The following is a 25,948-nucleotide window of genomic DNA, read 5'->3' as shown; positions in this document are numbered from 1 at the left end:
ATTTTGTTTTTGGAGTCTGTGGTACAGTGTGTACACCATCTATCTGAATACCTTACCCTGTATTTCAACCATATTCAAAGTAGAACATAATGGTTTGGCTCTGAAGGTGGTAGAAGTAGTCCCTGTCAGCTTTTTCAGCCCAAGGACATATTTTAAATTTTTTCCTGGTTAATGCCAGATTGTTACATTCAATTTAGGCTAGAATTCCTTGGGCTACTGGGATTAAGTTTGATAGGACAGAGTTCATTTATGATGTAGATCGGTATCATGTATTTAGGCTCGGCATGAGGGAAGTAAAAAGATGACAATTTTGTCATTACACACAGATAGCTAGTTAATGTTGTATGTTAACTCCTTCAGTCCAGTGATGTGTTAACCCCTTTAGTCTGATGATGTGTTAAGCCCTGTAGTCCGATGATTTACTGGCATTCTTTATTATATGTGTGCCACTTTCACAGTTTTACTCTACTTAGAGAGAGAACTCCTCATTTGAATGGGTTAGTGAACACCTTCTAACCCTGTTACTAGCATACTGTTTGCGGTTTGCAAGAATGAATCAGTAATATGAGGCATCTAGAGCACAAGGGGCGAACGCACGAAAATAAAGTTTCGAGATAATCACGTTTAAAGATTAGATGTGATATTACCATTATGAGTGGGCTTAGCCTAACATATCATACATCAAAAATTCAACAGGGTGTTCTGAACATATTTCTGTAAATAAAAGTTTATGACACATGACATTTGTTATTAATTTTCATGACAACATTACGTTCTTGTTTTTATTTTGCCCTGAGCAGTTATCAGAGAAAATAACTAGATGCTTGATGTAAGGCTGAACTTTGTGTTGTATAAAGTAATGAACACATGAAGCTATGTCACTTGAACCTCTCTTCCCCTCTGTTTCTGTCCACACAAACATACAGGCCTTGTTCCTTTTAACATCGTGTATCCCAAAATTATAAGTCCAGAGCTTTCTTTTCTAATACTGGAGGCCTGTATGGAGCTTGGGAGTGGGCAAAGCCTGCTGCAAGTCAAAACAAATACTGTCCTCACTGTTGGAGCTCATTGCAAATGCAATCGCCACAGAAAACAGTAAAAAAAGTGTGGATAAACACATGTGCATCTGTATATAAACACACATTCACAGCTGACTGAGGCAAAGCCGCACGCTGACTGGCCGAGAGTGAGGCGGGACTCCCAGCCCGAGCGCTCATTGGCTGCCTACCTCGCCCTTTGACCTCTTGCTTCGTGTACATGAGTGGGTGAGCCTGGGGGAAAAAAAGAAGCCACATCCAGCCTTCTGTATGGGGCCTTTAGGGTTGCATTTCCTGTACTATAACATGCAAAACCATTAGTTGAGAGTTCGCCCTTTGTGCTCATGGTGATAACTCAATTTTGGTAAATGTGGTGACTTCGTCCCTTGTGCTCTAGACGCCTCATATGTCACAAGATTCTTTATTTTATGTGTTCCACTGACCTGATAAATATGATTATATATGAGTGTGTTATCTCAGATGATTGGTTGAAGAGTGTACCTGTAATTGTAAATGTGTATAAAGGGAAAGGTGATGCCCTGGAAAGAGGAAATTATAGAGGTTTAAAGCTTTTAGATCAGATAATGAAGGTAATGGAGAGAGTTCTAGAAGGTATGATTAGAGAAAGAGTTAATATTGATGAGATGCAGTTTGGGTTTATGCCAGGCAGGGGGACCACTGATGCCATATTCATTGTTCGACAGCTTCAGGAAAAATATATTGGGAGGAAAAGGGATCTGTGTTTTGTTTTTGTTGATTTGGAAAAGTCCTTTGACAGAGTTTCTAAAGAGGTGGTGAAGTGGGCAATGAAAAAGCTTGGCGTGGAGGAGTGGCTGGTTAGGGTGGTTATGGCTATGTATGTGGGTGCTTGCACCCAGGTAAGAGTGAGTGGAGATTTGTATGATGAGTTTTCCGTGAATGATGGTGTGCATCAGGGGTCGGTTTTGAGTCCCATGTTGTTTATCATGGTATGTGAAGCCCTCTCACATGACTTCAGAAACGCACTCCTGTGGGAGATGTTGTATGCTGATGATTTGGTGTTGATTGCAGATAACGAAAGGGAGGCGGAGGAAAGATTTAGGAAGTGAAGTGATGGTATGGAGCGTAGGGACTGAAGGGTAAATGCAGATAAAACAAATGTGATGATATCTAGGGTTGGTGGTGATACTATCAAAGACGAGGGAGAGTGACCATGTGCAGTTTGCCACAAGGGCGTGGGAAGTAATTCCAACCTGTGCAGTGTTTGTGATAAACGTGTGCACAAGAGATGTAGTGGTATCTGAGGTAGACTGCGAGATAATGCTGATTTTATGTGTGCGGCATGTCAGGGAGAGCAGGTGGAGATTGTCAGGCTTGAAAGGATTGAGCTTGCTGGTGAGTCTCTTGAGTGTGTGGAAGAATTTTGTTATTTGGGAGACATGTTGTGTGCTGGAGGTGGGTGGGTCTGGAGCTAGCTCTGTGGCTAGGGTGAGAAGTGGTTGGAAGAAGTTCAGGGAGCTGTTGCCTCTCCTGACATTGAGAGGACTCTCCCTACGTGCTAAGGGGTCTTTGTATGCAGCATGTGTTAGGAGTGTGATGCTGTATGGTAGTGAGACCTGGGCAGTAAAGGAGGAGGATATTCGCAGGCTCTGACATACAGAAATGACTGTGATTAGGTGGATGTGCAGTGTGTCCCTGTGTGCAAGGCCCGGGGGGGCTGGGTTTACGATGGAAGAGTTGAGAGGTAAGATGGGACTGGAGTGTATTGGTGTTGTGATGAGGAGAGGTAGATGAAGGTGGTTTGGGCATGTGGAGAGGATGGGGGATGATAATTGGGTGCAGAAGGTGAGAAGTGTTAATATTGGGGGTGGGGTTGTGAGGGGTAGCCTGAGAAAGACATGGGACGAGGTCATTAAATGTGACCTCATGGTTAAGGGACTGAACAGGGAGGCTGCAATAGATCGTGCAGCATGGAGAGCTGTCGTTAGATGACCAAGATCGATGCATGCAAGCATGTTGGAGCCTTCAAAAACGAAAACGAATCAGAGCATCATACTGTTTTTGGCCTGATCTAGCAAACTAATCAGATTCATCAGAGTATCATATTGTTAGTGGTCCAGTCTAGCAAACTAATCAGATGATGATATTTATCTCTGAATGGACCATCCTAGATTGAGTGTGTTACTAGTAGGGACCATATTTTTCAGCTTATTAGACGCTTCATTGTGTAAGATGTACCCTAATACTGGAAGAGCAAGTCTAATAAAAAAAAAATGTTTTGACTCCTAACCAACACCACTAAAACCTTAACTTGATATAATCATCATTTTTCATTTTCATTTTTGAAGGCTCCAACATGCTTGCATGAGTCGGCCATGGTCATGGCGGCTGTCCATGCTGCTCGATCTCTGGCAGCTTCCCTATTGAGACTCATAACCCTGAGGTCACACTCAATGACCTTGTCCCAGGTCTTTTTCTGTCTACCTCCCACTACCCTACCCCCAACATTAACACTTCTCACTTTCTGCACCCAATTATCATCCCCCATCCTCTCCACATGCCCAAACCACCTCAAGCTACCTCTCCTCATCACAACACCAATACTCTCCAGTCCCATTCTACCTCTCAACTCTTCCATCGTAAACATAGCCCCTCCAGGCCTTTCACTCAAGGATGCACTGCACATCTGCCAACAGTAATCATTGCCATTTTTGTACATTTGAGCCTGTGAATATCCCCTTCCTTTACTGCCCAGGTCTCAGTACTATACAGCATTACATTCCTGACACGTGCCGCATACAGGGATCCCTTAGCACGAAGGGAGAGCCCACTCAGTGTGAGGAGAGGCAAAAGCTCTCTGAATTTCTTCCAGCCACTCCTCACTCTAGCCACAGAGCTAGTTCCTGCCCCACCTCCAGCGCATAACAGGTCTCCCAAATAACAAAACTCTTCCACACACTCAAGAGACTCATCAGCAAGTTCAATCCTATCACGCCTGGCAATATCCGCATGCTCTCCCCGACACACTGCACACATGAAATCAACATTGTCTCGCAGTCTGCCTCTAATACCACTACAACTCTTATGCACCCACTTATAACAAACACTGCACAAGATGGAATTTCTTCCCACGTCCTTGTGACAAGTTGCACATGGCCACTCTCCCTCTTCTTTGACAGTTCCACCCCAAGCCCTAGATACCATCACTTTTGTTTTATCTGTATTTACACTTATGCCCTTGTGCCCCATACCATCTATCCACTTCTTTAATCTTTCCTCAGCCCCCTTTCATTCTCTGCAATCAACACCAAATCATCAGCATATGACATATCCCAGAGGAGTCTATATCTGAAGTCACGTGAAAGGGCTTCAAGTACCATGATGAACAACAAGGGGCACAAGACTGACTCCTGATGCACACCAACATTCACGGAAAACTCATCACTCAAATCTCCACTCACCCATACCTGGGTGCGAGCACCCACATTCATGGCCATAACCACCCTAACCGGCCACTCCTCGATCCCAAGCTTTCTCATTGCCCACCTCACCACTCCTCAGGGGACTCTGTCAAAGGCCTTCTCCAAATCAACAGAAATAAAGTACAGTTCCCTTTTCTTTCCTATATATTTTCCTGAAGCTGTCGAACAATGAATGTGGGATCAGTGGTCCCCCTGCCTGGCATGGACCCAAACTGCATCTTATAAATATTCACTCTTTCTAATCATACCTTCTAGAACTCTCTCCATTACCTTCATGAACTGGTCCGAAAGCTTTATGCCTCTATAATTTCCTCTTTCCAGGGTATCACCCTTCCCCTAGTACTCATTTACAATTACATTCTTTAGCCAATCATCTGGGACAACATACACATATATCTTATTTATCAGGTTAGTGACTAACCTCACTCCTATATCTCCTGAGGCTTTCAGCATTTCAGCAGTCAACCCAGACACACCTGCTGCCTCCACCTGCATCCTGCCTATTGCCCCGCTCACAGTAGCAGCATCAATCAAAGGCCAAGGGCCAAACAGTGGATCTGCTGACCCCAAACCTTCCCTGTCCCAGTCAGCTCCTCATTCAACAACCGGCTGTCCATGCATCTTTAATATCCCCGCTGTTCCTCACAACCCTTCCTTCATCATTCTTCACATACTGCATACCTATGATATCCCAATTCTCTCTCGTCATCTGATTTGCCACCCTAGAAATCATATTCTTCCCTTCCACACTATTTAGGTTATCAAATAGAAGTCTCAATGACTCAGACTTCGTGCTGCAAACCTCTTTTCTAGTTCTATGCTTGGCAGCCAAGTAATCACACAAATGTACAGTCACCTGTCAATATCCCCACTGAGTACTATTCATCAGTCAGTAGTTTCATTGTTACTAAATAAAAGAACTATCATAGTGAAAATCTGTACCACAGTCGCTTATATAAATACCACAGATTCTTTCAGTCCACCCTTCTGCCTCATTGCTGAGTTTGAACCAGATGGATTTTTACATACATATTCACCTTTCTGTATCTTTGTTCAGTACTGTTGATCAGTCTACTGTATAAAAGTGAATATCTGTAATGCAGCCATATTTATGCATACTAGAAATTGTATCTGTCCACTCATCATCCCAAGTGAGTTTCTCCTAGCTGATTTTATCCTTAATTCACTAGGTTGTACGTATCAGCATGGTTCATACGAAGAGAATACAAAATAACAAACAAATAGAGATCAGTAAGTTACAAGCACTTATTCATCCTAAAAATCCATCCATACTTGCATTGAGGAATTCCAGTTATATTCACCAGCAGACACCAGATGGCACCACTACACACTACACGAAAGGTTCACCACAAAGAGGCTCAAAATAGCCTCAGCCAAATCTACAGTGACCCTTCTCACAAACTGGACAGCAGAACATAGTCACATTCCACACCTCATCATAAACAAGACTCCCCCCCCCCCACACACACACACACTCCTTGGTGTAACATACAATACATCAGTGTCATTAAAACAACACATCACAAACATTAAAAATAAAATAACACCAAGACTCAGTGCCTTGAGGTCACTTGCCCATACAACATTCGGACACAACAAAGAAACCACCACCACAGTATACAAACAGTCAGGGTTGGGTCCAAGTACAGGCTACTGTACTTAAGTCCAAGTACCCGGAAATTGTTCATGTACAGTAAAACTTCAATATAATGGACTTCAGTAGACCGGAATTCGCTTTTATTGGAATCGAGGAGCTACCGGAGTAAATTCCTATATATCGGAAAAAGTCCGATAAAGCCAGAAGCAGTCCGGAATGCCTGACCACTTAAGCAATGTTCACCACAATAAGGTGAACAGAGACATAATCATCAGTGTACAGTACAGTATTATTATATATATTATACCATTTGAATAATGTAGTGAAGTTATAACACAGTACAGTACCGCAATGGTAGTCAAAACAGTTTAAAAACTGTTCATGCGATCCGGATTAATGTCTGATTTTCCGGAAAAAGTCCAGATTAGCAGGGGGAAGTCCGAATGTCTCTTATCGGAATTTCGCTTTTTTCGGAATGGTTTGGGCCCCAATTAGTCCGTTATAGTGAGGTCTTAATGTACAAGTACAGCCTTTTTCCAATTTACTTAAGTCCAAGTTCGAGTACATGTCATTGTACTTAAGTACAAGTACTTTATACCATACAAAAGTGCTCCTTTTTCGAAAAAGGAAATTAAATGATGGTCACATTCTAAAGGTTAAGTTATTAAGGTACAAAGTAGCATATTAGAATATAAGTATACTTTAATAATCAAACCATTTTTTCTAGGACAGAATATTATGTCTACTTAATAATACCTTTATAAAGTCCAATAGAATATATAAATTTTTGTTAAATATAATGTACTTGATTGTACTTGAAAGTAATTGATATTTTTTCAAGTACAGTACTTAGGGTTTAAGTACAAGTACAAGTACATGAAACACTGTACTTAAGTCCAAGTACAAATACTGTACTTGGACCCAACCCTGCAAACAGTATATACTTTCAGTGATGAATTATACAAGCCCTGCTTGGGCTCCCAACCTCACTAAAACACACTACAACACTCTGCAGACCATACAGAACAAGGCCCTAAAAATTATCACAGGCTGCACAGCTACTACATCCACAGACCACCTACATCAAGAAACCAAAGTTCTCAAAGTCAGGGATCACCTAGACATGAGTGGCACCCAAATTCTTGCTGCAGCCTCCACAAACCCACAACATCCACTACACTACATGGCAGCACATCCACACACACACCAAGGAACATCAAAACAACACCCAGCACACGATATCATACACATATACAGTACTGTCATCTCTCCCCCCTTGCCCGCCTCAGACCAGCTTCCAGAAGTATATCCATACTCGAATCACTCGCCTCTTTATTCAGTCACTTAAAGACAACACACAGCTGCATGCACGGTCTTCTGATATCCACCCTTCTGAATCCTATCTCCCTCGTGAGGACAGGGTCCACCTGGCCTGGCTGAGATGTGGGCATCATCCAGCCCTTACCAGAAGAGGCTGGATGACTCCATCTCAGATACCTGAAAAGGATGTAACACAGCACCTCATACTATTAAGCACATTATAGGACACTGTAATGCACACGATCACCTATGCCAACAACACAACGTACACTCCTCGAGAGCTCTGTGGGAAAGCCCGGTCTCGACCATGGCCATCCTTAGGGACTCGGGGCTGTTCGGGCAGACTGCCTAGGGAACAATTACTACTACTGGTAGTACTACTGTCAGTATGTAAACAAGCAGTTTCTTTCCCCAAAATCTTCAGGTACATGTTGTTTTTTACAATTTTTCAACAGGCCTAGTTAAATTAAATTTTTATCTATCTGTCTATCTATCTATTGCCGGATGTCTTAATCCTGTGAGGGGTGGCCACAAACAAATCGCCTCCATGTTGTCCAGTCCCCAGTCAATTTCCTGCCCTCCCCTCAGACCATACCTCTCTCACTTATATACAGTACCGCTTCACCTCATCCCTCCATCTCATCCTCAGCCTCCCCGTCCCTCTCCACCCCTCTACCTCACTCACACACACTCTCCTTGTTAGTCTCTTGCCCTCTATCCTCTGCTCATGGTCAAACCACTTTAGTGTAATTCTCCTAACACTTTCCATCACAACCACATCCACACCACAACACTCCTTCACTTCCTCATTTGTCAGTCTGTCTCTCCATGTAACTCAGCATGCTCCTTTCCAATGACTCATTTCCACTGCTTTCAGTCTTGATTTGTGTCATTCCAAGAAGGCCCAAGCTTCGCTTCCATACGTTATTGGTATCACAATTCTGTCATGCAGTAACTTTTTTCCTTCCATGCTCACTTCCCTATTTCTTATCACAGCTTTCAAAGAACCAGCAACCTTTCTTCCCTCTTGTACCTTTTCAAGTGCTTCATCCTCCAAACTTTCATCTTTACTCATCACATTCCCCAAGTACTGTACTTAAATGCACTCGCATTTTCCGTTTCCTCATCATCCAACCGTACTGTTCATTTATTGACTACATTTCTCTCGAAGATCATAACATTACTTTTCCCTACATTCACCTTTAGATTCTGTTTCTTACACACTGCCAAACTTATTCACCAAGCCTTGCAGTTCCCCATTGTCTTCACTTTACAATATCATTTTGCAAACAACAATTCAGGAAGTTTCCTAGTGCTGCCCTCTCTCATTTGGGATGCATCAACATCCACTTCCCTACCTTGTATCTCTTTTTTTAACCCCATCTATATACAGATTGAACAGCCATGGAGACATGACACATCCCTGTTTCAGTCCAGCACGACACATTCCTGTTTCAATCAAATGTTCAAATAAAATCACTCAGTGCACCATCTGCATGCACTGCAGCCTTAGCCTCCTCATACATACTCTTCACTGCATTCAACAACTTCCCATTTACTCCATATATTTGCATTATTTTCCACATTCCATGTCTATCCACTCTGTCACTTTGCCTTTTCGAAATCCACGAAGGCCACATACAACTTCTTTCCCTTCTCTAGAGACTTTTCCACTAAAGACTTAAGGATGAATATCTAATCAACACTACGTCTTCCCATCCTAAAACCTCCCACTTCTTCTCCAACTAATTCCTCTGTTTTTTCCCACTCTGTCAATAAGTATCCTGTCATATATTTTTCCCATTACACTAAGAAGACAAATGCCCCTATGATTACTGCACGCTGCTTTTTCCCCTTTATCTTTGTATAGGTGAATAATTATACCTGATTTCCAATCCTCCATGACTTTACCTTCTGCCCAGGCCAATCTGCACATCTTCCATATCCATTCTACTACTGTCTTTCCCCCATGCTTCATCATTTCACAACACACTCCATCAATTCCTGGGAATTTCCCCATTTTAACTTTCTTCATTACTTCCACCTCTTCTGTCCTACTGATTACATCCTCCATTCTCACCTCCCTCCTTCTCCCAGCCATTCCTCAGCCACTTATACTCACATTACTTTCATTGTTAGTGTGTAACAGTTCCTTAAATTGTTCTCTCAATCTGCTCACTTTTTCTTCTTTCTGTCCTTGCAATCTACCATTTTTATCTCTCACTCCCATACTAACTTCCTTATCTCCACGTCTAACTGACTTTACCACCTTCCAGAACATTTTCTCACATTCCCTCCACCCTATGCTGAAATTCCTTCCAAATTCCTTATCCAGTCTCATCATACTCTCTCCTACTAATTTTTTTACCCTTCTCTTCCTCTCTGCATGTAACTTTGTCTTCTGTCTCCTAACTTACTCTATGTCTCTGCGTCCCATCCACTCACTCTATGCTCTCTTCTTTTGTGCCACAGCTTGTCTCACCTCTTCATTCCACTATACTGTTCCTTGCACCCCATTTCATCTTCTCTTCACCCCATGCACCACCTCACATGCTGCACATGTGTATAACCTACCAGTGATTGGCATTGTATAGAATACATATCTGCATATGTGGCTGTTTTGAACAGATCCAGAGCTAACTCCTGTCTAAGCCCATAACATTCACCTTTCAAGACACATAGCGACTTTTCATTGCATTTTTTATGGGAAGACATGCATTTTAATTATGTCAAAACATATGGCAGTTCTTTTATTTTTTCTCCCCAATTCCCTCAGAGCATCATATTCTATGTGGTTCGATCAAGCAAACTACAAGAGTGGCTGAGTAAAGCTGAGATCTCGGCTTCCCTGGTTCACACACGAGACCGCAAGTTTGTTGACCTTGACCCAATCTTCAATCTAAACATCGATGAGGATTATGATTTCAAGGAATCTGGGATCACTCGGGCCAGCTTCTGCAATGTTTACCAGGAGTGGGCAGCATACTGTGTTTCCAGGAGAGGGAGGGCAGGTGGGCGAGAGGAACAGGAAGGAAGGGAGGAGAGGGAAGATGAAGAGGAAGAGGAAAGCATTGATTGTGGTCGAGACTCTCAGCTCATCTCACTCTGCCTAGCTTTAAGTCTTCTAGGTGAGTGTAGTACAGATGGTCCTCTTTTCAGAGATGTTTTCCCAAATACCACAACTGATTTTTTTCCATAAATTTGGTGCTGTTAATATTAATAATTGGCAGATCAGCTGATATGTATTGATGAAACTTAAACTGGAGTATTTTCGTACTTTACTTTAGCAGCAAAAATAAATATAAAAGAAGGTAGCTTATAACAAGGGCTTGCCCTGTTTTGTTCAGTTACTTAACAAGTTATTGCCAAAAACACCTTGGCTTCATCGCTGAAAGTGAAAATTAAGTCCGGATGGATACAGTATTTTACTCCCATTTACATCTCAGATTTGTATGCTCTCCATCATGATATTGGTTGTGGCTCTCAGCAGTATTCTACTTTCCTTTTGTTCAGTACTGCTTCACAACCTACTTTCTTCTACCATAGCTCATTACTTTCCATTCATCTCCATGCAGGGCGGCGGGCACTTGGTGCTGCATCCCACAATGCCATGTCCAGTGTAGACTTCTTCCTTCATGGACTCCATGCTTTGTTTAAGGGAGATTTCCGCATCACCTCTATGAGAGACGAGTGGGTATTCTCAGACATGGAGCTCCTGAGGAAGGTGGTGGCGCCAGGCATCAGGATGAGCCTCAAGCTTCACCAGGTAACTAATGAGCTCATCTCATTTTATTTCAAGTTTCATTAGGGATGCACCAGATTCACTATACAATAGGAAAGTAGCATTTCAGTACTGTTTGGTATCTGGGACTGGGTGGATTTTTTTTATAAAATAAATCCAGCCAGATTGCAGGATTTGAAGTGAACCTAAGAATTTCAGTTAATAAGCAACAACTTTCCTTGTTAACACCTTTGCTCCTCAGACATACAGATGTAGCCTAAGTCTATGGTGTGGCATGAAAATGAAAAAGTCAAGAGTAAGACCAGTGGAGATGGGACTTTTGAGAAAAATGTGTGGAGTACTGAGGGTGGATAGGATAAGGATTATTAATATTATTAATGTGATGAATAGAAGATGTGGAGTAAAGAAGTTTATGGGCACTAGAGAGAGTGTGCGTAGATGGTACAGGCATGTGGGGAGAACGGACGTGAGTAGAATTGTAAAAAGGGTATATTGTAGTGAGTTTTGCAGGTGGGAGGAAGTGTGGTAGGCCTAGAAGAAGATGGGTAGACATGGTAAATGAATGTGTGAGAAAGAGAAGTATGAGCTTGAATGAGTTTACAGAACTGAAAAGTGATAGAGCTGACAGGATGGACTTTGTGCAGAGGAGTTTATGATCTGGGTTTGGCACCATGTTTTAACATGACAGTCATCGGATTGACTCTGCCAAGTAGGTGAGTATAAAGCTAGGCTGGATTTTTTTTTTTTTTTTTTTTTTTTTTTTTTTAAAATACTGTCAGGTGGAGACAGGATATCAGGGGCTTGAATGGGGAGTGTGGCTCATTCATTGAGAAAACTTTGATTAGTATCAGTCTGTCTGTTGCCAGAGGCCTGAATCCCATAAGGTATGGTCACAAACAAATGGTCTCCATGTTGCTGTGTCCTCTATCATTTTGCACTCCTCCTTCCAACTTACACCTCCTCCCTTATATATTCCTCTATTTCCATCTCATCCTTGGTCTCCCCCTCCCCCTCATTTCCTCCAACCCACTTCATGCACTCTTCCAGTCTGTCAGTCATTCATTCTCTATCCTCTTTACATGGCTAAACCATCCAAAAGTATTTCTTTTCGCACTTTCAGTCATGTCAACATCAACACCACAGCATGCCTTTACATCCTCATTTATCATGTGACTCCACATGCGTCTCTCAAATGACTCATTTCCACTGCTCTTACTCCTAACTTGTTCTTCCAACATGATCCAAGCTTCACTTCCATATGTTAGAGTGGGGATCACAGTGCAGTCATTTAGCATTTTTTTTTTTTTAATAACTTCCATGCTTACTTCCCTATTTTTTATAATTTCTTTCAATGAGCCGGTAATCTATCTACCTTGTTGTATCCTTTCAAGCACTTTCTCCTCAAAACATCCATCCTTACTCATCACCATCTCCATTTCCTGACCATCCAGTTTTCTGTACATGCAGTGACTTCATTCTTCTCAAAGACCATAGCTTTACTTTTATTTACATTCTTTTTTAGACTCTCTCCTGTACATACACTACCATACTCATTCACCAGGCCTTGCAGCTCATGTTCATCTTCACTTAACAATAAGCCATTGTTGGCAAACAACACTACAGGAACTTACCACACGCTATCTTCTCTCGTTGACATACAGTACCCTCGCGTCCAATGCGTGTTTGTCCAGAACGATTCGTGTCCAGCACGGAGAACAAAAAATTAGTACAATTTAATATTTAATTATTGTAACACAGGTGTATTAGCATAACATGGACAGAGCTCCGAGAAGTGAGCGAAATCCGCAGAGTTCGCCTCAAGCACGATCACCCCCTGTCCAACACGGTCATACTGGACGTTCCCGTGATGCTGACAGCCAATCAAAACTTCTGATTAAGTAGCCTCCCCCACCCACTATTGTGAGGTGATCGTGATGTCGCCCAATTAAAAACACTTCTGCTCTCACGTGATGTTTTGTTTAACCCCTACACCGCGGGCATGTTTACCGATGTTTTACGTGTGCCGCGGGGTTATTCGGGCTCCGACAGACTCTCAAAAAATATTTGCCAAAAATCAGTTATTAGTCTTAGAATATTAAAATTATATATGCTTATGGCGCTTTCTCCTGGAATGTTTGTTGAGCCTTCGTCAGTTACCGTAGGACTTGTGGAGACCTCTGAAGTTGGGTAACGAAGTCTCCACTTTACACTTCCCGACAACCCGTAATATGATTACCACAGCCAGATATTAACACTATAAACACTACTCTATGATTTTCAAGTAGTTTGGGATCTATACTAAAAAAAAAAAAAAAAAAAAAAAAACTGTGAAAGCAATGAAAATTATGAGCGCGTCTGACCGCCGCACTTGCGCTAGTTCGCTCTTGGTACTCTGTCATTTATTATTCATAAAACCCCTCACACTTTATATTTCTATTACTGTACAGTGGGGCACCAATTTTCGCGCCTAATTGGGTCCAAAAATAATGCGCGAAAGTGGAATTAGCGAAAGTTGGGGCATTGTCTTTATGGCAAAAAGGCTAATTGGTTCCCGGTTATCCTAAAGTAACATCAGATTTTCATTTTCACTTGCAATACAGTACATCAAATCACCATTGTACATTGCATTGTGAGATACAAACAATAAAAACTGTACAGTACACATTATATGAGGAGAAACATACCACAGAGACCAGGTTGAGGTGTTTAATGGATGTTGGGGGTAAGTATCCGAGGCACGTGGCGGGCTTATTTAGCCTTGGCCTTTCCTCCCGACTTTGAATGTCCCGGCCACTTTTTATCACCACCACTGCCTCCCGGCCCTCCCCCCACACCACCAGGCTCTACCCCCACACCACCAGGCCCTTTCCCCACACTACCAGGTATAGTAGAGGCCGTTGAACTGTGAGAATCCAACACAATGGAGCTAGCACGCTCGTACACAATGGCGGGAATGAGTGGACAGAGTGTTGACATGACGTCATTCAAGATGGCAGTGGGTTGCGGGCGGGCGGTGCAGGAAATTCAAAGTTCAAAATATTGTCCCAAACCCAAAATTTGTGCGCGAAAATCGATTTTTTTCAAGCGAAAGTGGAAGTTAGGGAATATTTGGTGCATGCCGCAAAAATGGATTCCGCGAATCCTGCTGTAGTGAAAGTTGGTGCACTACTGTATAACACTTATATATATCTACAGTCTTTATCCAAGTTTCCTTCAGTAGTATTAGTTTATTGTCATTGTAGGGATTCAATTTCTTTCAGTAAAATACGTAGCATTCACTTTCTCGTCCTGTATACTAGCATTGAGAGTGAATGTCACTTTCATCTTCACTCTCATAACTCATAGTATTCAGACATGCTAGAGTGAAACTTTCACTTTCATTACTCCTAGGGTATATACTCGTATTCTTATGATACTACTCATTTACATTTCTATTTACGTTCTCTGTTTTATTTACGTTATTTACATTTCTATTTTATTTACACTGTGTTATGCACTGTCACTTGAAGTAACTTATAAAACTATTTTCCATTGTTCACGTATATTTACATTCATTACTTTCACTTGCTGTTTACACATTATTTACAATTCCACTTGCACTGTTTTACTCAATAGAAAGATTGTAGTCACTCTTTTATCAATTGTCAGCCCTTTACCTCTTTCCACACGAGGTTTAGTAGGGGGTAAAGGTCACAGGGCCCTTTGCATGGGGGTGAAAAAGGCCCTGAAGTCAGCAAGAGGAACAGACGTACCTCCTCTTCGGAAGATGAGAGAGAACTGATAAGGGACGGCCGGGGTAGAGGCCTACTTAGGGGATATTCAGTACTACCAATGTACCTCTTGAAACAGCTATGTATTTCACTGAAATGATTGGCAGGAAATCTAGACAATACATTATAAATTAGGTAGTTCCAGGTGAATGTAAATATCACTTAGGCTTCTCCCTTCCCTCCTTATATGTATATTTATTATGAAAATAGATTATATGGCATATTTCAAGGGGAAAAAACAGCGAAAATTAGCGAACAAGTGCACGTGAGGTGTTGTCAGGTGATAATTAGCCAATTCCAGGTGTATGGCACTCTCACCTACCTTATTTCTTTCTTGTATATATTATTTGGTATAAGAATAGGGCATAGGGCTTATTTCAATGGATGAAATCAGTGAAAAATTCCAGGGAAGATTTACTTAGCGTAGCACGGCCGGGCAGGTGAGAGGATAGGGTAATGGAGGGGGGGTAGGGAGGGGAGTCAAGAACGGTGAGAAATGGCTAAATTGTCAACAATGGATGGGAGTACAGATGAGATTAGGAGTGCTGACTAGTGTTGGACATTGGCAGTACTGATAGATGATACAAGCCCCCACTTGGAAGCCTGGGTGAATTCAAAATAACACAGAATCACAAAAGCGACGCCCCGCGGTATGATCCCTTGCTCCCAAGCGTCATGAAACTGACGCCCCGCGGTTAAGGGGTTAAATATCTCCCGTCACAGCGCCACTCAGTCGCATAATTCGCATTGGACGGTGCTTTTTTTCTTGCTGCATTTTCTGTCCTTGCTACTGCATTTTACCTGCTCACGATGCCTAGAAAGCCTTCTGAGAACCCCAAGAAGTGGCAGCACCTCCCTCAGGCCACCAAGCTAGAAATCATCGAGAGGAAGAAGAAAGGGGAGAGGAATGTGGACATCGCCAAGGCCCACGATGTGAATGAAGCCAGCGTGAGGACCATAATAAAAAAAACAAGTCAAGATCCTGGCGGCAGTGAAGGCTTATGGAGGTGGGCCACTTGACTCCAAGTGCAGGCCTACTGACCCAGCAGTCATCATAATGGAGCAGTACCTCAGTGATAGTGATTCTGAGTGTGATTTTGAAGGATATATGAGGGAGGTTGAGGAGCAGCAGCAGCCATTATCCGTTAGTGACACCAGCAGCCATCCTCCGGGGACCCAGTAGGACTACCTACAGCCATGGATACCACCTTCCATTCCCAGCAGGCCCACCAACACTATCCTAAAAGGTTAGTTATCATTCATAGTACAGTACCATTTATTATAATTACAGCAGTACCAATATATGTACAGGTATATGGTAGGTATTTAGGGTGACTTTTCCTAGGGTTGCTGACATAATTCATTTTTCCTCATAAGCTCTGTTGTTTATCCAACACGTTTTTGGTCCAACACCAGACCTGTGCATGACAATATTACCGTGTTGGACGCGAGGGTACTGTACCAACATCTACTACCTAGTATTGCTTTCGTAACTATCCATATACAAATTGAACAACCATGAAAACATGACACACCCATGCTTTAGTCCAACACTCAGATCAAAGAACTGTTTCAATTCATTACCCACACACACTGCAGTCATAGCACCCTTGTACAAATTCTTAACAGCATTCATCAACTTCCCATCAACTCTAGATATTTTTAGTAGCTCCCACGTTGCCTGTCTATCCACTCTGTCATATGCTTTTTCTAGATCCTTGAAGGTAGCATACAGCTTGTTTCCCTTCTGTGGATTCATTTCCACTAAACAGCTAAGAATGAATATCTGATCTGTGTATCCTTTTCCCTTCCTAAAGCCCCCTTGTTCTTTATCAACTAACACTTTGGTTATTACCCTACCTCTGTTGATAAATATCCTGTCATATACTTTTCCTGTTACACTAAGAATACAAATGCCCCTTTGATGTTGCACATTTCTCTTTCCCAGTATCCATTGTATAGTGGGAACAGTTACTTCCAATCCTCTGGGACCCTGTCTTCCTCAAGGACAAATCAGCACATCTTCCATTTCCATTTGCTCACTGTCTCCCCTAATTCCAACATTTCACTACACTCTCCACCAGTCTTTGGGGTTATCCCCAGTTTGACTTGCATGTAGTTCATTGCTTCTAATGCTTCTGTTCTACTGATCTCTTCCTCCCTACTTGCCTCCTTCTCCCAGTCATTCCCCAGCCACTTATATGGTACAGTAGACCCTCATTATAATGAAGTAATTGGGGAAAGACTGGTCCCTTAAACTTGATAGACTTATATACCCAAGGGTCCCCCATGAGGTGGGATTTGAAGCATATGTTGAAAATAAACGAGTACAGTAGCATATTCTGGTACAAAAAATGTAAACTACAGTCAAGTTGCTTATGGTGTGGACTTCTATGGCAGGGTTTTCTATGACACAGCAAGGTGCCAGAAACAAAAATAAACGAACCACGCACATAAAATACCTATGGCACGGTGGCGAGGCAAGGTTTGAAACACTCCTCTTTCCTCGGAACCCCCAACCCTACCCCTTCCACTTCAGTACTATCGTCGTTGGAGTTAGGTACGTTCAGTATTTTATGCCCTTAAAGCCCTTTATTGTTCAGTGTTTAATTTGTGTGTAATACATGCATTAACTGACTGCTTGATTGTGTAAGATGGGGAAAAGTGGGGTGAAAAGGGGGACTTTGGGCAAATGTCTAGAACTAAATTCCATTTTTCCCTTAAGTGTAGTTATTTGTATGGCATGGTTTTCTGTGGCGCGGGCTTGTTCCAGAACCAATTACAGTAATCCCTCCACTATCCGCTGTGATAGAGCCAAAAGCATGTCCGGAAAGTGGTCCCGTCCGGATAGTGAGCCCTAGCCTCCTGGACTTGTCCTTATGGACCCTAGCCTACCCTGACTCAGAAAAATGCCTATACAACTCCCTACTGGACATGCATAGCACCTATTTAAGAACCAATTCACATCAGTAAGGGACATAAAAGAATGAAATAAATGAAAAGAGCTAGAGACTGAGGTTTTAGAGGTGAGTAAATACAATATTAAACATTCTGGGTACTTACAAGGAGTCCCTGGCTCCTGGACTGGTTACGTATGGACCCTAGCCTAACTCAGAGAAACACCTCCCTGCTGCACATGCATAGCACCTAAGACTGTATTCATACCAAGAAGGGACATAAAAGAGTGAAATGAGGTTTGAGAGGTAAGTATGGGAAATACAGTACAGTATGAAACATTCTGGGTACTTAAAACAAGTCCCTGGCCATCTCGATTGAATAACCCACCTCCTCTCAGACTCTGACAGTAAAAAGGAGTACCTGAAGCACCTGCAGTACACTGTACATGAAGTCTTGCACTGAACTTAGTCATTTGCACTCATAAATCCATTTTCTTAACACTACACACTCTAGTCTAATTTGCACCCCATTGTACCTCAATGAAATAAGTGTTGCACTCTACCCTTAAGTCTTTGTACTCATAAATCCATTTTCTTAACACTACACACACTAGTCTAATTTGCACTCCATTGAATGTCAATAAAATCAGTGTTGCACTCTGCACTTGTCTTTGCACTCAGAATTCTAATTTCTTAACACTGCACCACTTTTTTTTCACTTCACAACACTGTAAATTCCTGTGTGGTCTAGTGGTGAGTTCTTGCTGTTTATTCACTGTCAGAGTCTGAGAGTAACTGATGCAGGTGGCCTGGGAGTGCATCGCTGGGACGTAGTGATGGACTACCCACTGCAGTCGACTCTGAAGAGAGGTGCAAACTCATGTCCAGTGGTGACTCCACCATGCCTGATGTGCTGGGCTGTGGCTCAGAGGATGAGGGCCTGTCTTGGGGAGGCAATGGTGTGGAGCCATGGCTGGGCACAGCGGGGGTCACGGGTCTGAAAATGCTGTCAGTGGTTGATTGACACAAGGAATGACGATTTTGGCGATTAATGATGGGCTGCTTGAAAGCGCGCACTTCCTCCACAAGTCCCAAGGACCCCATCTCCCTGTCGCAGTTCGGGTGTTCCAGGTAGTTGAGAACGAACTCTATGTTACGTGTTCCCATAGTGCGCTTAGCTTGGGGATGGCTGGAGTAGTGTCATGATGAGAGGAGTCCACATCATCATTGCTGTCCTCGTCGGAATCTTCAAGTTGAGTACTGACACCTGCAACTGAAGATGTGATCTCGATATCAGACATGGTCTGATACCCTGGATTGCCCTCGTCGTCATCCAACCACTCATGCACTTCATCCACATCAACATCGTCGCCATGTGCATGTAGACGTACATGGAAATCATCCATGTCAAAACCTAGGAAATCGTGCTCCGCATCCGTTCCGAGAAGCAGACAAGACCAACCATTTTCTAGAGTCTTGACAGGGACTTCCTTCCATGCACTGGCCCAGTTGTAGATTGCAGACTTGATGTTGTAGTGGCGAATGTATTCCAAAGTCCGCTGGCCTCGCGTGTCCTGTCCCTCCCTGCGCTTGTCCTCGTCCTCGAGAACAACCATCACCTCGTCCAAAAACTTCCTTTGGTACAGCCTCTTTGTTGCCACCATCATTCCTTGGTCCATTGGTTGGGTGAGAGCAGTCGTATTAGGTGGCATAAACATGCACCTAATGCGCCCATTCTTAGCCACCAAGTCCTTGTCACACGGGTGGGCAGGTGCATTGTCGAGGAGAAGGAGGGCCTTTACCTGATCGCGCGTGATTCCCAGTGTCCTCTTCTGGTAATTGATGACCTCCTTGACAAAATGGGGGTGGAACCAGTATTTGAAGATCTGGGCAGTGAACCATGCCTTCACAGAATGGTACCAAACGACAGGAAGGACATCCATCACTCCACGAAGACACTGAGGCTGTTTTGCACGGCCAGCAATAACGGGCTTGAGCCGGTGCATGCCGTTAGCATTGGCACAACATAAAGCAGATATCCGTAGCTTGGAGAGCTTGCGGTCAGGTACACGCTTCTCCGTCTCGTCGGCTAGAGTGTTCGTTGGCAAAGAGCGATAGAACAAACCAGTTTCACCAGTGTTGTAGACGACCGAGAGTGAGGCCCTCCCTGTCGATCAAGTCCTTCACCTTGTGCCGGAACTCCTCTACTCCATCCTCGTTGGCGTCCAATGATTCGCCATGAGACTTACGGTTGGTAAGACCATGTCGTAACTTGAACGCGAAGAGTCAACCCTCGGATGGCTTGAAGTCTGGGGCGTTGTGAAGCCTTGTGAACTTCTCAGCAGCAGCCTTCAGCTCCGTGTCACGCACCAGCACACCAGCAGCACGTTGCTGTCGATACCAAATCAACGTGGAGCGGTCGACTTCAGTATACCGGGGAGTAAACATCATCTTCCTCTCCACATTGTGTTTGTTCTTTGACGAGCAGTCAGCCGTGTACTGCATGAGTTTGTCACGGGATCTCTTTGATATCAAACAAAGTAGATCGGGCCAGGTTGAATTCACGGAGGATGCATGAGGTTGACCATCCTGCGACCACCTTGTCCAATATCCCTCTCTTCTTCTCCAGAGTCAAAACCACTCTCTTCCTCTTCTCAGGCAACGGGGCCATCATCACACACACGAAGAAGAGGTAGGAGAGCCTGCTGCAGGTAGGGCAAACCACCACAAAAGCGAGCACGTGGGCGGCCATGATGATGAGTGTGCACTCACAACAAGAGATGGGCGGTAAGTGGGGAGGATGCAGGGGCACTCTAATGGATGGCGGCGGAACTATGCACCAAAACACAGCTGGTCCGCGCCGCGCACGCCTAGTTCAAATTCCAGGAGGGGAAAAAATAGGATTTTTTTTTAACTTTTTTGCACTTTTGGGGCAATTTTGGGAATACTGAATCCCGGGATCAAAATATCTGGTAAGTGGGGATGCCCTGAATAGTACAGGGATTACTGTAGTTGCGCCTTAGGCGACTTGACTATATACCAGATGAAGAGGGGAAACAGGGATGTCATAGGTGAGCAGTATGTGAAGAATGATGAAGAAAGGTAGTGGTGAAACTTTCTATCTGTCTGTCTATTGCCAGACGCTTAATCCTGTAAGGGGTGGGCACAAACAAATCGCCTCCATGTCGCCCTGTCCCCTGCCATTTCACTGCCTTGCTCCCAGCTCACACCCCCCTCTCTCATGTGCCTCTCCACTCGATTCTTCCATCTCATCCTTGGCCTCCCCTTCCTTCTTCCCCCCTCCACCTCACTCACATACACCCTCCTCATCAGTCTCTCGCTCTTCATCCGCGCCACATGGCCAAACCACCTCAGTGTGTTTCTCCTAACACTTCCTATGACATGCACATCCACATCCACACCACAACACTCCTTCATTTCCTCATTTGTCAGTCAGTCTCTCCATGTGACTCCACTTGCTCCTCTCAAATAACTCATTTCCACTGCTCTTATTCTTGGCTTGTGTCCCTCCAACAAGGTCCAAACTTCACTTCCATACGTTAGAGTTGTTATCACAATACTGTCATGCAGTAACTCTTTCACTTCCATGCTCACTTCTCTGTTTCTTATCACTGCTTTCAATGAACCAGCAACCTTTCTTGCTTGTTTGTACCCTTTCAAGCACTTCACCTTCTGAACTTCCATCCTTCTAAACTTCCATCCTTACTCATCACACTACCCAAGTAATTAAACACACTCACATTTTCCATTTCCTCCTCATCCACCCTCACTGTACATTCACTAACATCATTTCTCTTGAAGACCATAACTTTACTCTTCCTCACATTCACCCTTAGATTCCATTTCTTACACATTCTCCCAAACTCACTGATCAAGCCGTACAGTTCCCTTTCGTCTTCACTTAACAACACAGTATCATTTGCAAAGAACAGTAGAGGGAGTTTGGAAACACTGCCCTCTTTCACTAGGGCTGCTCCAATATTCACTGCCCTACCTTGTACAGTATCTCCTTTGTAACCCCATCCATGTACAGATTGAACAACCATGGAGATCTGACACATCCCTGTTTCAATCCAACCTTCAAATAGAAAAATTCACTCAGTTCATTACCCACACGCACTGCAGCCTTAGCACCCTCATACATACTCTTCACGGCATTCAACAACTTTCCATTTACTCCATATATTCTTAATACTTTCCACAGTTCTTGTCTATCCCCTCTGTCATATGCTTTCTCAAAATCCATGAAGGCCGCAAGCAACTTCTTTCCCTTCTCTAGAAACTTTTCCACTAAAGACCTAAGAATGAATATCTGATCTACACCTCTTCCCTTCGTAAAACCTATCTTTTCTTGTCCAACTAATTCCTCTGTTATTTCCCGAACTCTGTCAATAAGTATCCTACCATATGCTTTTCCTGTTACACTAAGAAGACAAATGTCTCTATGATTACCACACACTTCTTTTTCCCCCTTTCCTTTGTGCAGGGGAATAATTATTCTTGACTTCCAATCCTCTGTGACATTACCTACCTTCAGGCCAATCTGCATATCTTCCACATCCATTCTGCTACTATCTCTCCCTCATGCTTCAACATTTCACCACACACTCCATCAATTCCTGGGGTTTTCCCCATTTTGACTTTCTTCATTACTTCCACAACTTCCATCGTACTGATTTCTTCCTCTTTTCTCACATCTTTCTTTCTCCCAACCATTCCCCAGCCATTTATATTCACATTACTTTCAAAATCTGTAAAGCACTCTCCCGATCTGCTCACTTTTTCTCCCTTCTCCACCAGTAATCAACCATTTTTATCTTTCACTCCCTGACTAACTCCTTTAGCACCCTGTCTCACTCTCTTTACCTCATCCCAGAACATTTTCTTACATTCCCTCCACTTGACACTCAGCTTCCTTCCAAATTCCTCATCCACTCTCTCCTTGATCTCTCCCTCTAATCTTTTCACCTCTCTCTTCCTGTCTACATATAACTCTCTCTTCCGTCTCGCAACTTCCTCCACACCCGTTTCTCATTCGCTCATTACAGTATATGCTTCTTTTGTGCCACAGCCTGTCTCACCTCTTCATTCCACCATATTGTTCCTTGCATCCCCTCTCATCTTTTCACCCCACACACCATGTCACATGCTGCACAGATTTCTTCTGTGAATGTCTTGCACACACCTTCCACGTCCCACATCTGTTCCAGATCATATTTACTCAGTCGCTGCTCCACATCTCTCTTATATTCTGCCTTTTTCTCCTCCTCTTTTAACCTTTCCACTCTCCTTGTATGAACCACTTCCTCCTGTGCTTCCCTTCTTCTGTTCCTCCATTTCATTTGAACCTTAACTCTTACCATCATCAAGTGGTGGTCAAAAAGTCCACTCTCCCAACCTCTATATGCTCTTGCATCCATTACACACCTTCTCATTCTATCATCCACACACATATAATCAATTATTGCCATCCGTTCATTTAGTTCACCACCCACCCTTCTTATCACTCGCCATGTATACATGTCGATGATTTTGTGTCAGAAAAGGGTATTGGCTAGCACCAATCCCCTCCCAGCACAAATGTCCACTAGAGCATTGCCATTCTCATCCACTTCTGCAGGCACACCCCACTCACGAACTACTGCATCCACCTTCACATTCTGTACTTTTCCATTCATATCTGCAATCAAAAACACTCTCTCATTCCTTTCAACCTTTTCCATGCACACTTCCACATTTTCCCAGAACTCTTCTTTCATTCTGCTTGCATGATCTTGCGTTGGTGCCTACATACATACGGTTGCCTACATCTGTAGTCCAACTTTGAATCGTACCCACACAATCCTTGAGCTAACAGATCCATACTCTTTTATATTCTTATTCCATCTCATGCACACAATACACACTCCTTTTGCCCTCTCATTCTCATCCACTCACTCACATATATCCCATCCAAACTCCCATTCTCTCACACTCTCACCTCTCCATTTAGTTTCAGTTAATCCACATACATCCACTTTTGTACCCTTAAGCACCTGGACAGTCTCTCTCTCTTTCAGCTCATTATTTACACCCCTTACATTCTCTGTCGCAATCCGTACCAAGTCCTTTGTTCGGTCCTTAGTCGTCACCTGTTGGTTAGTCCTGGTCCAAGGCTTCTTGTTCGTATTTTTAGTTAGTTGTTTTCTGGGCAGGGGCACTAACCCTCCGCCAGCCCACTTGTTGCCATGTAGAGAACACGTGTTGGTTAGTTACCCAGGGTTGTAAATGATTTCCTGGTTTACAGGAAATCATTTGGCTTGCTACTCAGTGTACAGCTATCCTTAAAACAGAGTACCGCTACGCAAAGTGGGTGGATGAAGGGCATCACCACCTAGTGATGAACAATGAGGATGTTGGAGACAGCTGGAGAGAGCATTATAGCGGGTTGCTGAATGAGGAGTTTGACTGGAAGAGGGAAGGTATAGAGTCAGCAGATCCAGTGTTAGGCCCTTAGCCTTTGAATGACACTGCATCTGTGAGCAGGGCAATGATAAGGATGCAGGTGGATAAGGTGGCAGGTGTGTCTGGGTTGACTGCTGAAATCCTGAAGGCTGCAGGAGATGTCGGAGTGGGGCTAGTCACTGATTTGCTAAATATGATTATATATGAGTGTGTTGTCCCAGATGATTGGCAGGAAAGTGTGACTGTAAATGTGTACAAGGGGAAGTATGATGTCCTGGAAAGAAGAAATTATAGAGGCATAAAATTTTAGGACTAGATAATGAAGGCAGTGGAGAGAGGTCTAAAAGGTATGATCAGAGAAAGAGTGAATATTGATGAGATGCAGTTTGGGTTTATGCCAGGCAAAGTGACCACCGATGCCATATTCATTGTTCAACAGCTTTAGGAGAGAAAAGCAATCCGTATTTTGTTTTTGTTGATTCCGAGAAGGCCTTTGACAGTCCGAGGGAGGTGGTGAAGTAGGCAGTGAGAAAGTTTGGGATCAAGGAGTGGCTGGTTAGAGTGGTTATGGCTGTGTATGTGGGTGCTCGCACCTAGGTGAGTATGAAATGAGAGAGAAGTGATGAATTTTTCATGAATATTTGTCTATCAGGGGAAAGTCTTGTCCCCTTTACTGTTTATCATAGTGCTTGAAGCCCTCCCACATGGCAAAAATGGACTCTGGTGGGAGATGTTGCATGCTGATGGTTTGGTGTTGATTGCAGAGAATGAATGGGGGACAGAGGATAGATTTAGGAAGTGGAGAGATGGTGTGGCACATGAGGCCTTAAGAGTATCCATCATCCATCATCCAAACCTATGTTGCCCCATGAGGAGCATAGGGGCCCAGGGCTAGGCAGTTGGTCCTGACATTTAAGATGAGAGTGACCAGCCTCACTCATCCCTGAGTGGCAACCACTCCCTGGATATAAACCTTCACTGGCTCAAGCCGATTGGAGCGCAATAATTACCCACTAACCCACCAGGCGCCAAAATTTGGTTAAATGGTTACCACCCAGCGTAGTAAATGGTTTCCTGGTGTCCAGGAAACCATTTGGCTTGTCACTTAGTGTAAAGGCACCCACAGGCAGAAGGAAGAGGAAAGAATGAAGGAATGAAAGACAGAAGAGGGAGTGTAAAGTCACCCGTAGGCAGAAGGACAAGGAAGGACTGAAGGAAAGAAAGACAGAAGAGGATGGAAGGAAAGAAGGATGGAAGAGAGGAAAAGACAGACACCCGATCAGCACTACATCAAGTGAGTGGATGGTGAGCAAATGCAGATAAAACAACGGTGATGGTATCTAAGGTTGGTGGTGATACTGTCAAAGAAGGAGGAGAGTGGCCATGTGCGGGTTGCTGGAAGGGTGTGGGAAGTACAGTAATTCATCTTGTGCAGTGTTTGTGCTAGGTGGGTGCATAAGAGATGTAGTGTAATAGAGGTAGACTGGGGGATAATGTTAATTTCATTTTTTTTTTTTTTTTAAGTGCAAGGGTGAAGGAACCAAAGGCTGGAGCCTGGAAACTGTTCCTTCCAAGAAAAAAACAAATACAATATGAAAGAGAGCCAAATTCAAGATGCGTTCATTTCAAGATGCCTGG

General features: G+C 43.5%; 1 protein-coding gene across 1 annotated transcript in view; it reads left to right on the top strand.

The window, feature by feature from the left end:
- The window catches only part of LOC145392087 (uncharacterized), a 181,951-nt gene that overhangs the window by 132,757 nt on the left and 23,246 nt on the right, over positions 1–25,948 (top strand). The window contains exons 16-17 of the mRNA XM_080266541.1: positions 10,213–10,564; positions 11,012–11,202. Of these exons, the coding sequence (XP_080122667.1) occupies positions 10,213–10,564; positions 11,012–11,202 (543 nt within the window). The remainder of the gene's footprint in view (positions 1–10,212; positions 10,565–11,011; positions 11,203–25,948) is intronic.

This window comes from Coenobita brevimanus, chromosome 21 (assembly GCF_032717465.1).
Source record: "Coenobita brevimanus isolate Jiangsu-jjx chromosome 21, ASM3271746v2, whole genome shotgun sequence".
Classification (NCBI taxonomy): domain Eukaryota; kingdom Metazoa; phylum Arthropoda; class Malacostraca; order Decapoda; family Coenobitidae; genus Coenobita; species Coenobita brevimanus.
This window is presented reverse-complemented; position numbering and strand designations above follow the sequence as displayed.